We start from the raw sequence: 12,532 nt of genomic DNA on the forward strand, positions 1-12,532 counted from the left end.
AACAGTTGTGCATCCAATACAGAAGAATCTCCAACAGGAAAAAAACCTGATACTGCCCAAAGTAGCCTAATGTTGAGTGCAGCAGGCTTTGATCCTGGTGTCCTGGGTTTGGTTCCCACTGTACTTGTGACCTTGGGCAAGTCATTGCCCCTGGTATAAAAACTTGATTGTGAGCCCTCCAGGGACAGAGAAAGTACTTGCATATAATGTGTACAGCGCTGCATACATCTGGTAGCGCTATAGAAATGATTAGTAGTATGAGCAGTAGGTGGGTATGGGCAATACCATTTTTTCACAATTCATGCGATCCTGGCATGGGATTAGGCTGTAAGATAAATCTATCCCCCCTCTGCTGATGTGGGACAGGGAAAAGGGCTGGATGAGAGACTCTGCATCTCCTTCACTAGAGGCTGGCTGAGTCACTCCTGTAGCACACTGCTGGAGGTATATTTAACTCACAGGAGGTAAGCAATATACACAGATTGCATTTTCAAATCTCTACATATTATTTTTCTTGAAAGATGTTCCTCCACAAAAAAAAACAAGTGCAAATGCCCACAAGTGTTTATGGCAGTAAAGTAGCCACGGGGGGGGGGGGGGGGGGGGCCCAAATTGTTTTCGGGCCACCCAAGGTCTGCTACTTTGGCTGGTGAGGGTCCCTAAGCCCTGCCAGCAGAAGCCTTCCTCCAGTGTTGGTACAGACTGAACAGCAACCCAGGGAAGGAACAGAAAAAGAGATGCCTTTGTGCAGCCCTATGACAATATTAAAATTGTTTTCAATGAGACAAAGTCTGTAGAAATGTTTATGCTATAAACCAGGTGTGAAGGCAGACCTCAATTGGGGGGGGGTGGCCTGAGCCCAAAGTGTGAGGGGCAGTGGCGTAGCCAAGGGTGGGCTTGGGTGGGCCCATGCCCACCCACTTTGGGTTCAGGCCCACCCAGTAGCAGCATACTTATGATGTGGCTGGCAGGGATCCCCAAGCCCCACCAGCCGAAAACTCCCAACAAGTGTACCTCCTGCATACCTTGTAAGTAGCAGATCTTCGCCTGCAGTGAGCAGTGACATACATACTGCTCACACCGGCGCCACAGCCTTCCCTCTGATGTATTTCTGCCTAGGCGGAAACAGGAAGTTGCATCAGAGGGAAGGGTGTAGGGCCAACATGTTCCTGCTCGATGCTGGTGAAAATCTGCTATTTAAAAGGTATATGGGAGAGGGGGGATGTTTGAGAGACCATATGGCATGCAGGCGAGAGAAGGAGAGACCAAATCACGTGTGGGATGGGGCGAGGTTCTTCTGCCCACCCATCTTGGGTCTAGGCCCACCCAAAATTGGGTGTCTGGCTACACCCCTGGTGAGGGGGGTACATTTTGCCCTGCCTCCCTGCCCCTGCTGCAACCCCACATACCTGGGCTGGCAGGGGTCTCCAAGTCCCACAAGCAAAAGCCTTTCTCCAGCGCTGTTCACCGCCGCACTTCCTGCCCTGCTTCCGCACCCCCACCCCCTGTGCGAATGCTCAGTTTTAGTGGAATTGAGCATGCGCCACTGGGGGAAGCAGGGCAGGCAGCGCGACGGTGAACAGCACTAGAGGACGACTTCTGCTGGCAGGACTCGTGGATTCCAACCAACCCAGGTATGTAAGGCTGCAGTGGGGGCAGGGAGGTGGGGCAAAAGTCCCCACCTCACAATTTGGGCTCAGACCCCCCCCCCCCCCCCCCCCCCAAAGAAAACAATTGAGGTCTGGCTTTGCAACTGGTTTACGGCATAAACATTTCTACAGACTTTGTCCCATTGAAAACAGTTTTAATATTGCCATATGGCTGCACAAAGGCATCTCTTTTTCTGTTCCTTCCCAGGGTTGCTGTTCAGTCTGGCACTATCCCAATGTTCTTGATTTATTTTCTGTATCATTGTGCAACTCTCTCAGCTCTCTATCTTGCCCAGCTTCTTCAGCCTCAAAATAAAGTCATTTCCACTTGTTCCTATGTCTGCCTCTCCAGGTCTGCCATTCACCAGTTCAGTGAGATATGCTTTTCTCTAACAAGGTCAGTCATATCATAACTCACTGCTGGTGTCTCAGTCTTTATCTCTTTTAGGCACATAGAAACAGAGCAAAATGAAGGCAGATAAAGACTATTGACCTATCCAGTCTGCCCATCCACGCCATCTACTATCCCTTCCTCTTCCTTAGAGATCCTATGTACTTGTCCCAAACTTTCTTTAATTCAAATGCAGTTTTTGTCTCCACCACGTCTGCCGGGGTGCTGCTCCACAAATTCACCACCCTTTCCATGAAGAAGTATTTCCTCAGGTTACTTCTGTGTATATTCTCTTTCAGATTTTGGCTGGGCATTTCTGAAACCCGGTGGAGACTGCGCTGTTTACCTTTGAAAATGAAGGGGCCAATTATATCATGGGTATTCATAAATATGAGGGCTTTGCACCTGCTTTTTAACAAGGATAAAACCTGTAGCTGAACCCATCCATGGAGATATCAATAGGAAATCCATGCATTTGATTGACTGGTTTCAGCCTTACCTGCCCTTTTTACCAACAGTACAAACACTTGCAGCGAAAGCCTTGAAATTTGATGTCACTTACAGGCTCATTTCCGAAAGAGAAGGATGCTCATCTTTCGACACAAATCAGAAGATGGGTGTCCTTCTCACAGGGTCGTCTAAATGAGTATAATCAAAAGCCGATTTTGGGCGTCCCCAACTGCTTTCCATTGTGGGGACGACCAAAGTTCATGGTGGAGTGTTGGAGGCATAGCGAAGGAGGGATTTAGGCATGCCTAACACATGGACGTCCTCGACCCATAATGGGAAAAAAAGGGCGTCCCTGATGAGCACTTGGACGACTTTACCTGTTCCTGTTTTTCTTACGACCAAGGCACAAAAAGGTGCCCGAACTGACCAGATGACCACCGGAGAGAATCGGGGATGACCTCCCCTTACTCCCCCAGTGGTCACTAACCCCCTCCCACCCTCAAAAAAAATCTTTAAAAATATTTTGTGCCAGCCTCTATGCCAGCCTCAAATGTCATACTCAGGTCCATCACAGCACTATGCAGGTCCCTGGAGCAGTTTTAGTGGGTGCAGTGCACTTCAGGCAGGCGGACCCAGGCCCATCCCCCCCCCTATCTGTTACACTTGTGGTGGTAAATGTGAGCCCTCCAAAAACCACCACAAACCCACTGTACCCACATCTAGGTGCCCCTTCACCCGTAAGGGCTATGGTAGTGGTGTACAGTAGTGGGTTTTGGGGGGCTCAGCACACAAGGTAAGGGAGCTATGTACCTGGAAGCAATTTATGAAGTCCACTGCAGTGCCCCCTAGGGTGCCCGGTTGCTGTCCTGGCATGTCAGAGGGACCAGTGCACTACGAATGCTGGCTCCTCCCACAACCAAAGGGCTTGCATTTGGTCGTTTCTGAGATGGGCGTCCTTGGTTTCCATTATCGCCGAAAATCAGAAACGATCAAGTCTAGGGACGACCATTTGTAAGGACAACCTAAATTTCAAGATTTGGGCGTCTCCAACCGTATTATCAAAACGAAAGATGGACATCCATCTTGTTTCGATAATATGGGTTTCCCCGCCCCTCCATCGGGATGTTTTGCGAGGACGTCCTCAGCAAAACTTGAGCGTACCTTTCGATTATGCCCCTCTTAGTGTTTTTGTTTAAACTATTGCTTCATTTCAGATATATAAACTTCACTTTGGGCTCCAGTTCACCTGAACTTGCCACCTCTACGTTCTCCAATTCAAAAATCTACTAAAAACAACTTTTTAAATTACTCTTTTTTTTTTCAGAATTGCATAAACACTTCAAAACTCAGCTTCTTCAGGGGGAAAACATCAATGAGGAAGCTACTTTCTTCTTGGTGTAGCTGAAAGCATCGAGATTAAGCAGTCATCTTGGAACAGTCATACCAAACCCCCCCCCAAACAAGACTTCTAGTAAAAGATTTATCTTTATAGTCCCCCATGTGAAGTCTGAATTGTGCCTACTCTGGATGTACAGTACAGTGTTGATTATCCATTCTTCAGCAATCCAACAAACACCCTCCCCCCCCCCCCCCCTGGTGACGTCATCACATTTATTTCTACTAAAAATCTTTGTTTAGAACAATTTTTGAAAATCGGAAACTCTGTACCTTTGTTTATGCATAGTTTTCCATATTATCCAACTTTTCAGTTATCTGACAACAGGTCGGTCCTGTTAGGTCAGATAATCAAGACTGTACTGTACTATGGAGTTAGCCAATAAGATACAGGGGAGAGAAGGGAGTAAATGGTAAACACATACCTGTTCCCAGAGCGTTCCAGACGGGGGTCCTGGCACAGGTCCAGTTCAGGGGTGGAGTCAATAATATCCTGGACATCTGACCACTCATCACTGCTGCCCATCCCTTTAAGGAAACAGGTTTAGAAGATTAGCATCCATTTTCTTGCACAGAATATGGATTAACAGACCTCTGAATGGAAGTATCTGGAAATTAGTAAGCATTTTCTTGTGGAAATATGCTTTGTAAATTATCCTCTATGTAACTTTGTAAATCTAAGTGTTTTGAAAATACACCTCTATGTAACTATCAGGCTCATTTTCGAAAGAGAAGGACGCCCATCTTTTGACAAAAATCAGAAGATGGGCGTCCTTCTCACAGGATCGTCCAATTCGGCATAATCAAAAGCCGATTTTGGGCGTCCCCAACTGCTTTCCATAGCAGGGACGGCCAAAGTTCAAGGGGGCATATCGGAGGCGTAGTGAAGGCGGGACTTGGGCGTGCCTAACACATGGACATCCGTGACCCATAATGGAAAAAAAGGGAGTCCCCGACGAACACTTGGATGACTTTACCTGGTCCTGTTTTTCTTACGACCAAGCCACAAAAAGGTACCCGAACTGACCAGATGACCACCGGAGAGAATCGGGGATGACCTCCCCTTACTCCCCCAGTGGTCACTAAACCCCTCCCACCCTCAAAACATATCTTTCAAAATATTTTTTGCCAGCCTCAGATGTCATACTCAGGTCCGTGACAGCAGTATGCAGGTCCCTGGAGCAGTTTTAGTGGGTGCAGTGCACTTCAGGCAGGCGGACCCAGGCCCATTCCCTCCCCCCCACCTGTTACGTTTGTGAAGGAAATAGCGAGCCCTCCAAAACCCACCACAAACTCACTGTACCCACATCTAGGTGCCCCCTTCACCCGTAGGGGCTATGGTAGTGGTGTACAGTTGTGGGTAGTGGGTGGGGGGGTTGGGGGGCTCAGCACACAAGGTAAGGGAGCTATGTTCCTGGGAGCAATTTATGAAGTCCACTGCAGTGCCCCCTAGGGTGCTCGCTTGGTGTCCTGGCATGTCAGGGGGTCCAGTGCACTAGAAATGCTGGCTCTTCCCACGACCAAAGGGCTTGCATTTGGTCGTTTCTGAGATGGGCGTCCTTGGTTTCCATTGTCGCCGAAAATCAGAAACGACCAACTCTAGGGACAACCATCTCTAAGGACGACCAAAATTTCAAGATTTGGGCGTCCCCGACCGTATTATTGAAACGAAAGACGGACGTCCATCTTTTTTGATAATACGGTTTCCCTGCCCCTCCATCAGGACGTTTTGCAAGGAGGACGTCCTCAACAAAACTTGGGCGTCCCTTTCAATTATGCCCCTCCACATAAGTCTACGTGCTTTGAAAATGAACACCATAATGAACTTTGCTTTTAATTTTTATAGTTGTTTTCCTTGCTTTTAAATGTTTTTGATATTGTACACTGCTTTGTTCTTGTGCAAAGCCAGGTGGTATAGCAAACTTAATAACTGTAAATCTCAATCTTTCTCCCACTTTCTTTTTTTTTTAATTTGTAGAGACTGTTTATTGAATAAACACAGGTTACAATACATTGAGACATACAATATAGAAAAATAACCAGCCTCAATCTGTACAGTCAATAAAAATAATGCGATCGTAACCAGCCTCCATATTTTAGTAACACATTTTTTAAACCCACAAATTTTCCCCCTCCCCCACCTCCCTTCTCCCAACAATAACACTCCCCCCCCTGACCTTCCCTATTACAAACAAGCTTAGAACTTCGCTTTCTCCCACTTTCTTCAGTCTCAAGTATCAATGAATAGTTTAGAAATGGTTTATACTTCCTGTTCTCTCTAATAGGAATGCTACTGGAAAACACTGCGTTCTTTAATTGGTGCCAGGATTTAAAAAATAACAGCATAAATCCATAAAATATCCATTTTATGTTTTCCTAGTATTGCTGTTATAATGACCCCTGTCATCCCTCTCAGCCTCAACTTACCTCTTTGCAGCTTTGTCCCTTTCCTACACTCTCAGTCTCCCCCTCAGTAACTCTCACTCTGTTATCTCAGCAGAATGGACCAATAGGTCTACCTAGCCTTTTCCCCTCTGTCTTAATTGCAGTGTATGTGTGTGTACTTTTTTTAATCTTTTGTGTGTGTGTGTGTGTGTACGTGTGTGTACGTGTGTGCGTGCATGTGCACACGCATGCTTATTTATTTGCCTCTGTGTGCGTGTGCATTGAGTTTATGTGCCTGTCTGTCACAACCTATTACTTTGCTATGACTGCAGCTGCTGTTTGCCACCCCAACAGGCTGCTGCCTAGTTTGCCTATTGGTTGAGCATACCCTGTGCATAGCATCATAATTAACCGATATTAATTTAGTTTTGAACTGCTAGCCCACTGTGAAAGTAGACATGAAACTGGTACAGGGAAGGTCTAGGGAACCTCTGTCAGACTGAACTGGTAGTCACAGCTCCCACTACTCCACAAAGCTGTGGCACAACGGGAGCATTTTACCTATGCTGACATTCCTCATTTCTTGGGTGACCTGGACCTCCATGTTGCGACTGTTGCGTTTCTCTCGTGCCCTCTTATTGTTCTTTGCCATTATGTTGTAGTCTTGAAGGGGCTGAAGGCTTTCATTCAAGGGTGTGACAGCCGCAGAAGGAACAGATGAGGTTGGTGTGTTGGACTTTGTTCCAGTGGTACTCGGTGTTGCAGCCACAGATGACTGCCCGGACTCAGACATTTCATCCTGTGGTCATTGGGACAAAAGTAGGAAAACAAATAAATGGGAAACCTCCCTAAAGAACCCTGCTTTTTGTACCAGCAGATGTTGAAGTGTCCCAGTTTCTGATGGGAGGACTGACTTAAACATTGTTCTTACAGTGACACATTATTAAGCAAAGAATGCAGTATAGGGAAATGCATGTGTAAACAACCAAGGAAAATGCTGGAAGCTGTGCAAGAGAACTCCTTGCTGAGAGCTGGATAGTAAACCTGGAAGGACAGTAGGCTTTAATATTTGAATAATTTGTCATCCGTCAAGAACTGAGCAGCTAAACCGAGCTAGCCTTTCCGTTAGAGCATCCCATCACAAATTATTTCTAGCATACATTCAGCACTGTGGATTTCCACAACTTTCTAAAGAAGGGTTACCTTCAAAAACTAATAAAAAATGTATTGTTAGTCCAATAAAAAAGTATCATATTTTCTTTTCTGTGTCTTGTTTTATTTCTATTTATTACCACAACTTAACTAGCTTCCTTCTTACTCAGATGTTCAACAGCCATAAGTTAAAGCCTGCAATCTATTAGAAGGCAACAGGTGGCACTGTTCTGTTTCATGGGTGCAAGAGGGAAAACGTTCTCGTTCTGCCTCTCCTTTGTACTATATCGTGTGTTAATTACTTTCTGTTTAGTTATTATTCTTACTGATGCTTTTGGGAGGAGCTGGTACTGGCTCCTTGTCTCAAGCTGTAACAAGATGAAAAGCCTTATATACTAAATAAGCTCATGTTTCAGAATTCTGCTGCTTCTTCTTCTTGAATATGTTAGAACAAGTTCAGTCTATATAACACATTCTAGAATAGACCATCACAGATCTTCAGTTAAGATGAATGATTGCTTCAAAGCTTCCAGTAACAAAAGAGAGTGCTGAACAATGCTGAAAAGATATCATAAAAGACCTTGAGGTTAGTCTGCATCAGTTGCTCTTTAGCAGGTCAGATAAGCTAGTTTCTTTAACCTGCTGGTTAGTTTTCTGAATCCAAAAGGGACATATAAAGAAGAGAAGGAGAGTGAGGAAGATTTTGACTCCAAAGTAGCCTTCTCATTCCCTTTCTTACATACAAGTGACTATAAATGCTCCCCTTCCTATACTGTACTAAATTAGTACATGTTAACAGTCTGCATCACTGTTGTATTGTAAGATAACAGCTCTAGCTTCCAGTGGGCTTTTTTGTCTGATGAGTCAAAGGGCATTTGTATTCTCTGAAAACAAATTAACTAAATTAGAGCTGACAGAACACTCTATATTGATATTCTGAATGAAGGTGGTAAACACCTTCGACACAGCAATGCCAAGGGACATTGCTGAAACTCTTTATATATAATCACCAAAATATTTCTAGTTATAATGCATTTGAATCCAGATACTCATCCATGTCTCAGAAAACTGTTTCTAACCAACCTGAAGATCTAAATATGTTTAAGTTCATGTGGTATGGATTTTTGGAATGATTTCATGTTGACACAACGACATGGAACAGAACAGTGGAAACAGGAATGAAAACAAATATGTAACGTGAAAGAATGCTAGAATAATAACCCTTTGCAGCCATAGGTTCCTGAAAAAAAAAACCACTACCACTGCCATTCTGGCACCCACGTCTCAAATGAGTAGGTGTGCAGAAAATTATCATAGATAGCTCTCTAGATACAAGTCCACGCCAACCGGACTTGCAGATGTGGTCTATTTCTGGATACAAGACAAGTATGAATAGGATCTGTGTTTATCTAAGAAGTACAGTTGACAAGTAGAAATTGTGTCCAGTTATTCAAGATCTATACATGAACTACAGTGTGAAACAATGAAATAGTAACGTTCACAACAATGCTATCTATAGAATATTATCACAATCTTGCTGTCTCATAAGAACATAAGAATTGCCATACTAGATAAGACCATACTGAAAACTATTATAAAGAATAAAATTACGGAACACATAAGTAAACATGGTTTAAAGGGATAGAGTCAGAATGGTTTCAGCCAAGGGAAGTCTTGCCTCACCAATTGCTTCATTTCTTTGAAGGCATGAATAAACATGTGGATAAATGCGAGCCAGTTGATGTAGTGTATCTAGATTTTCAGAAAGCTTTTGAGAAAGATTCTCATGAGAAACTCCTGAGAAAATTAAAAGGAACTGGTCATTGGACAGAAAACAGAGGGTTGGGTTAAATGGCCATTTATTTCAATGGAGAAGGGTGAATAGTGGAGTGCCACAGGGATCCATACTGGGACCGATGCTAAACACATTTATAAATCAACTAGAAATTGGAATAAAGAATAAGGTGATTAAATCTGCGGATGACACAAAACTATTCAAGGTTGTTAAAACACATGCGGACTGTGAAACATTGCAGAAAGACCTTATGAAACTGGAAGACTGGGCATCCAAATGGCCAGTGGCGATCCTTAGTCGGCTGCCACCTGGGGCGGATTGCCACTGTACACCCCCACCCCTACCAGGTGCAGCGGCATGTCCCCCCCCCCCCAGGTGCAGCATGACACCCCCTCCGGCGTATCACCGAAGCCCCCCAGGTGGAGCACGACACCCCTCCGGCACATAACCCCCCCCCCCCGGCGTATAACCCAAGTCCCCCCCCCCCGGGTGCATTCTTACCTGCTGGGATTAGCCGCGCGGCTGTCGGCTCCGCTGGTTCCCTGCTCCCTCTGCCCTGGAATAGAAAGAAACCTGTTCCAAAGTACAGAAGCAGGGAACCAGCAAAGCCGACAGCTATGCAGCTGCTCCCTGTACCCCTCCAGCAGCTTGCACCCGGGGCACATCGCCCCCACCGCCCCGCCCTCAGAATGCCACTGCAAATGGCAGAAGAAAATTTAATGTGGACAAAATGCAAAGTGATGCACATTGGGAAGAATAATCCATATCATACTTACCTGATGCTAGGATCTACCTTGGGGGTCAGCAACCAAGAAAAAGATCTAGGTGTCGTTGTCGACAATAATCTGAAATCTAGTGTGTGGTGGTGGTGGTGGCCAAAAAAAGCAAACAGGATGCTAGGAATTATTAGGAAAGGGATAAGACCAAGAACACTATAATTCCTCTGTATCGCTCCATGGTGCGACCTCACCTTGAGTATTGCATTCAGTTCTGGTCACCATATCTCAAAAAAGATGTAGTAGAATTAGAAAAGATTCAAAGAAGAGTGACCAAAATGATAAAGGAGATGAAACACCTCTTATGAGGAAAGGCTAAAGAAGTTAGGGCTCTTTAGCTTGTACAAGAGACAGCTGAGGGGAGATATGATTGAGGTCTACAAAATCCTGAGTGGTGTAGAATGAGTAGAAGTGAACTGATGTTTTATTCTTTCAAAAAGTACAAAGACTAGGGGATACTCAATGAAGTTACATAGAAATACTTTTAAAACAAATAGGAGGAAATATTTTTTTACTCAATGAATATTTAAGCTCAGAACTCTTTGCCAGAGGATGTAGTAACAGTGGTTAGCATATCTAGGTTTTAAAAAGTTTGGACAAGTTTCTGGAAGAAATGTCCACAGTCTGCTACTGAGATAGATATGGAGAAGCCACTACTTGCCATGGGATTGGTAGCATGGAATGTTGTTACTATTTGGGTTTCTGCCAGGTACTTGTGACCTGGGCTAGATGGACCATTGGTCTGACCCATTATGACTATGTTTATGTTCTTATGCTCTTAGAGGTCCCTCAAGCCTATAAGAGTATCTTGTTTCCAACAGTGGCCAATCCAGGTCACAAGTACATAGCAGGGTCCAAAAAAAAGTAGATAGATTTCATGCTGCCTACTCCCAGAGATAAACAGTGGCTTTCCTCAATTCTACCTTAATAACAGTTTGTCCAAACCTTTTTTTAAACCCAGTTACATAACTACTTTTACCAACACCTCCAGCAATGAATTCTATAGTTTAATTCTGCACTGAATGTTGTACATTGAATGAAAGAATATTTTCTCTAATTTGTTTTAAATGTACTATATATTACTTCATTACATTTCCCCTAGTATTTACATTTCTAGAAAGAGTAAAGAAACAATACACATTTACCTGTTCCACTCCAATCAGGACTTTATAGACTTCTATCGTATCTCCCCTCATCCATTCATTCTCTGAAATAAAACCTCTAACCTCTTTAACCTTTCTCCATAGCAGGATTGTTCCATTTCCTTTATCATTTGGTTGCCATTCTCTGATTCTGCTCTATCATTTTTGAGATGCAGTCACATCATGGGGTGACACAGAAACCATTATGATATTCGCTTTCTATTCCTAATAATTTCTAACATTCTGTTTGCTTTTTTGGGTACCACTACACACTGACCAGAAGATTTTAACCAATTGTTCACAATGATGCCTAGGAACCTTTTCTTGGGTAGAGACTCCTAATGTGGAACCAAGCATCATGTAGCTATAATTTAGGTTATCCTTCCCTCTGTGCATCACTTTGCACCTGATCACATTAAATTTCACCTACCATTTAGATGTGCAGTACCTCAGTCTTGCAAGGTCTTCCTGCAACTTTTCACAATCCACTTGTTTCATTTGTAAATTCGGTCACCTCACTCATTGTTCCAAATTCAGGATCATTTATAAATATGTTAAAAAGCTTTGGTCCCAGTACAGATCCCTAGGGCACTTCACTATTCACCTTTCTTCAGGACATTTGGGAAGCCTGTATTAGAAGGTATAAAAGCAGGAAGAATCATTGTAAAGAAATAATTGTCCATCTATTTTATATTTTTCCCTAAGAGTGTTTAACTTGTCCATCCTAGCTAGGTGAGGCTGCAAAGGGTTAAAGACACAGTATGTCTCCATCTCCACAAGGGGTGTGAGATGCCATGGACAGTGGAGGGAAGGGAACCTTGTTCCCATGACTGTCTATCAAACCTTATAGCTGGAGTTGGACTTCAGCTGGCTGAGGTCACTCAGGTGCCAGTGGTCCGTACTGGGGGTTATCTTGGCCCCCATCTGCCCACGTACCATTCCATCCGTGACTGGGAAGACATTCAGTGAAGTTGGGCGTTCTTTCCTGTTGGAAAACAAGGAGACAATCATTAAAACAATTCCTTTGTGCTCCTTGTACAAACAAGTAAAACAAATTCAATACCCTCTAAAGAAACTTCCAGTTCAAAATAAGCAAGTTCTAGTAGTAAACCAACCACACACAGACCAGGAAATTCTACTTTTAGCAGCAACTTTAGAAATTATTCAAACAGACCCCATTCAATCCCTTCATGAGTTGGCACGTTGCCAAGTATCACAAATCACAGCACTTGTATTTCAAATCTAACTGGTTCATGTTGAGAAAAAAATGTTATTCATGACACCCTACAACAAGCATGGACCAAATAGATATTGATGTACATTTGCAATATTCTTGGTAACACTTGTAAAGAGGCATCATCCTTCATTCTGATAATATTCAGTTAGAAGAATACTGT

General features: G+C 43.9%; 1 protein-coding gene across 1 annotated transcript in view; it reads right to left on the reverse strand.

The window, feature by feature from the left end:
- The window catches only part of MAPK8IP3 (mitogen-activated protein kinase 8 interacting protein 3), a 229,698-nt gene that overhangs the window by 117,875 nt on the left and 99,291 nt on the right, over positions 1-12,532 (reverse strand). The window contains exons 6-8 of the mRNA XM_030211285.1: positions 11,979-12,120; positions 6,832-7,069; positions 4,311-4,413 (exon numbers count right to left, since the gene is read on the reverse strand). Coding sequence (XP_030067145.1) covers positions 4,311-4,413; positions 6,832-7,069; positions 11,979-12,120 — 483 coding nt within the window. The remainder of the gene's footprint in view (positions 1-4,310; positions 4,414-6,831; positions 7,070-11,978; positions 12,121-12,532) is intronic.

The sequence above is a fragment of the Microcaecilia unicolor genome, chromosome 8 (genome assembly GCF_901765095.1).
Source record: "Microcaecilia unicolor chromosome 8, aMicUni1.1, whole genome shotgun sequence".
Lineage (NCBI taxonomy): Eukaryota > Metazoa > Chordata > Amphibia > Gymnophiona > Siphonopidae > Microcaecilia > Microcaecilia unicolor.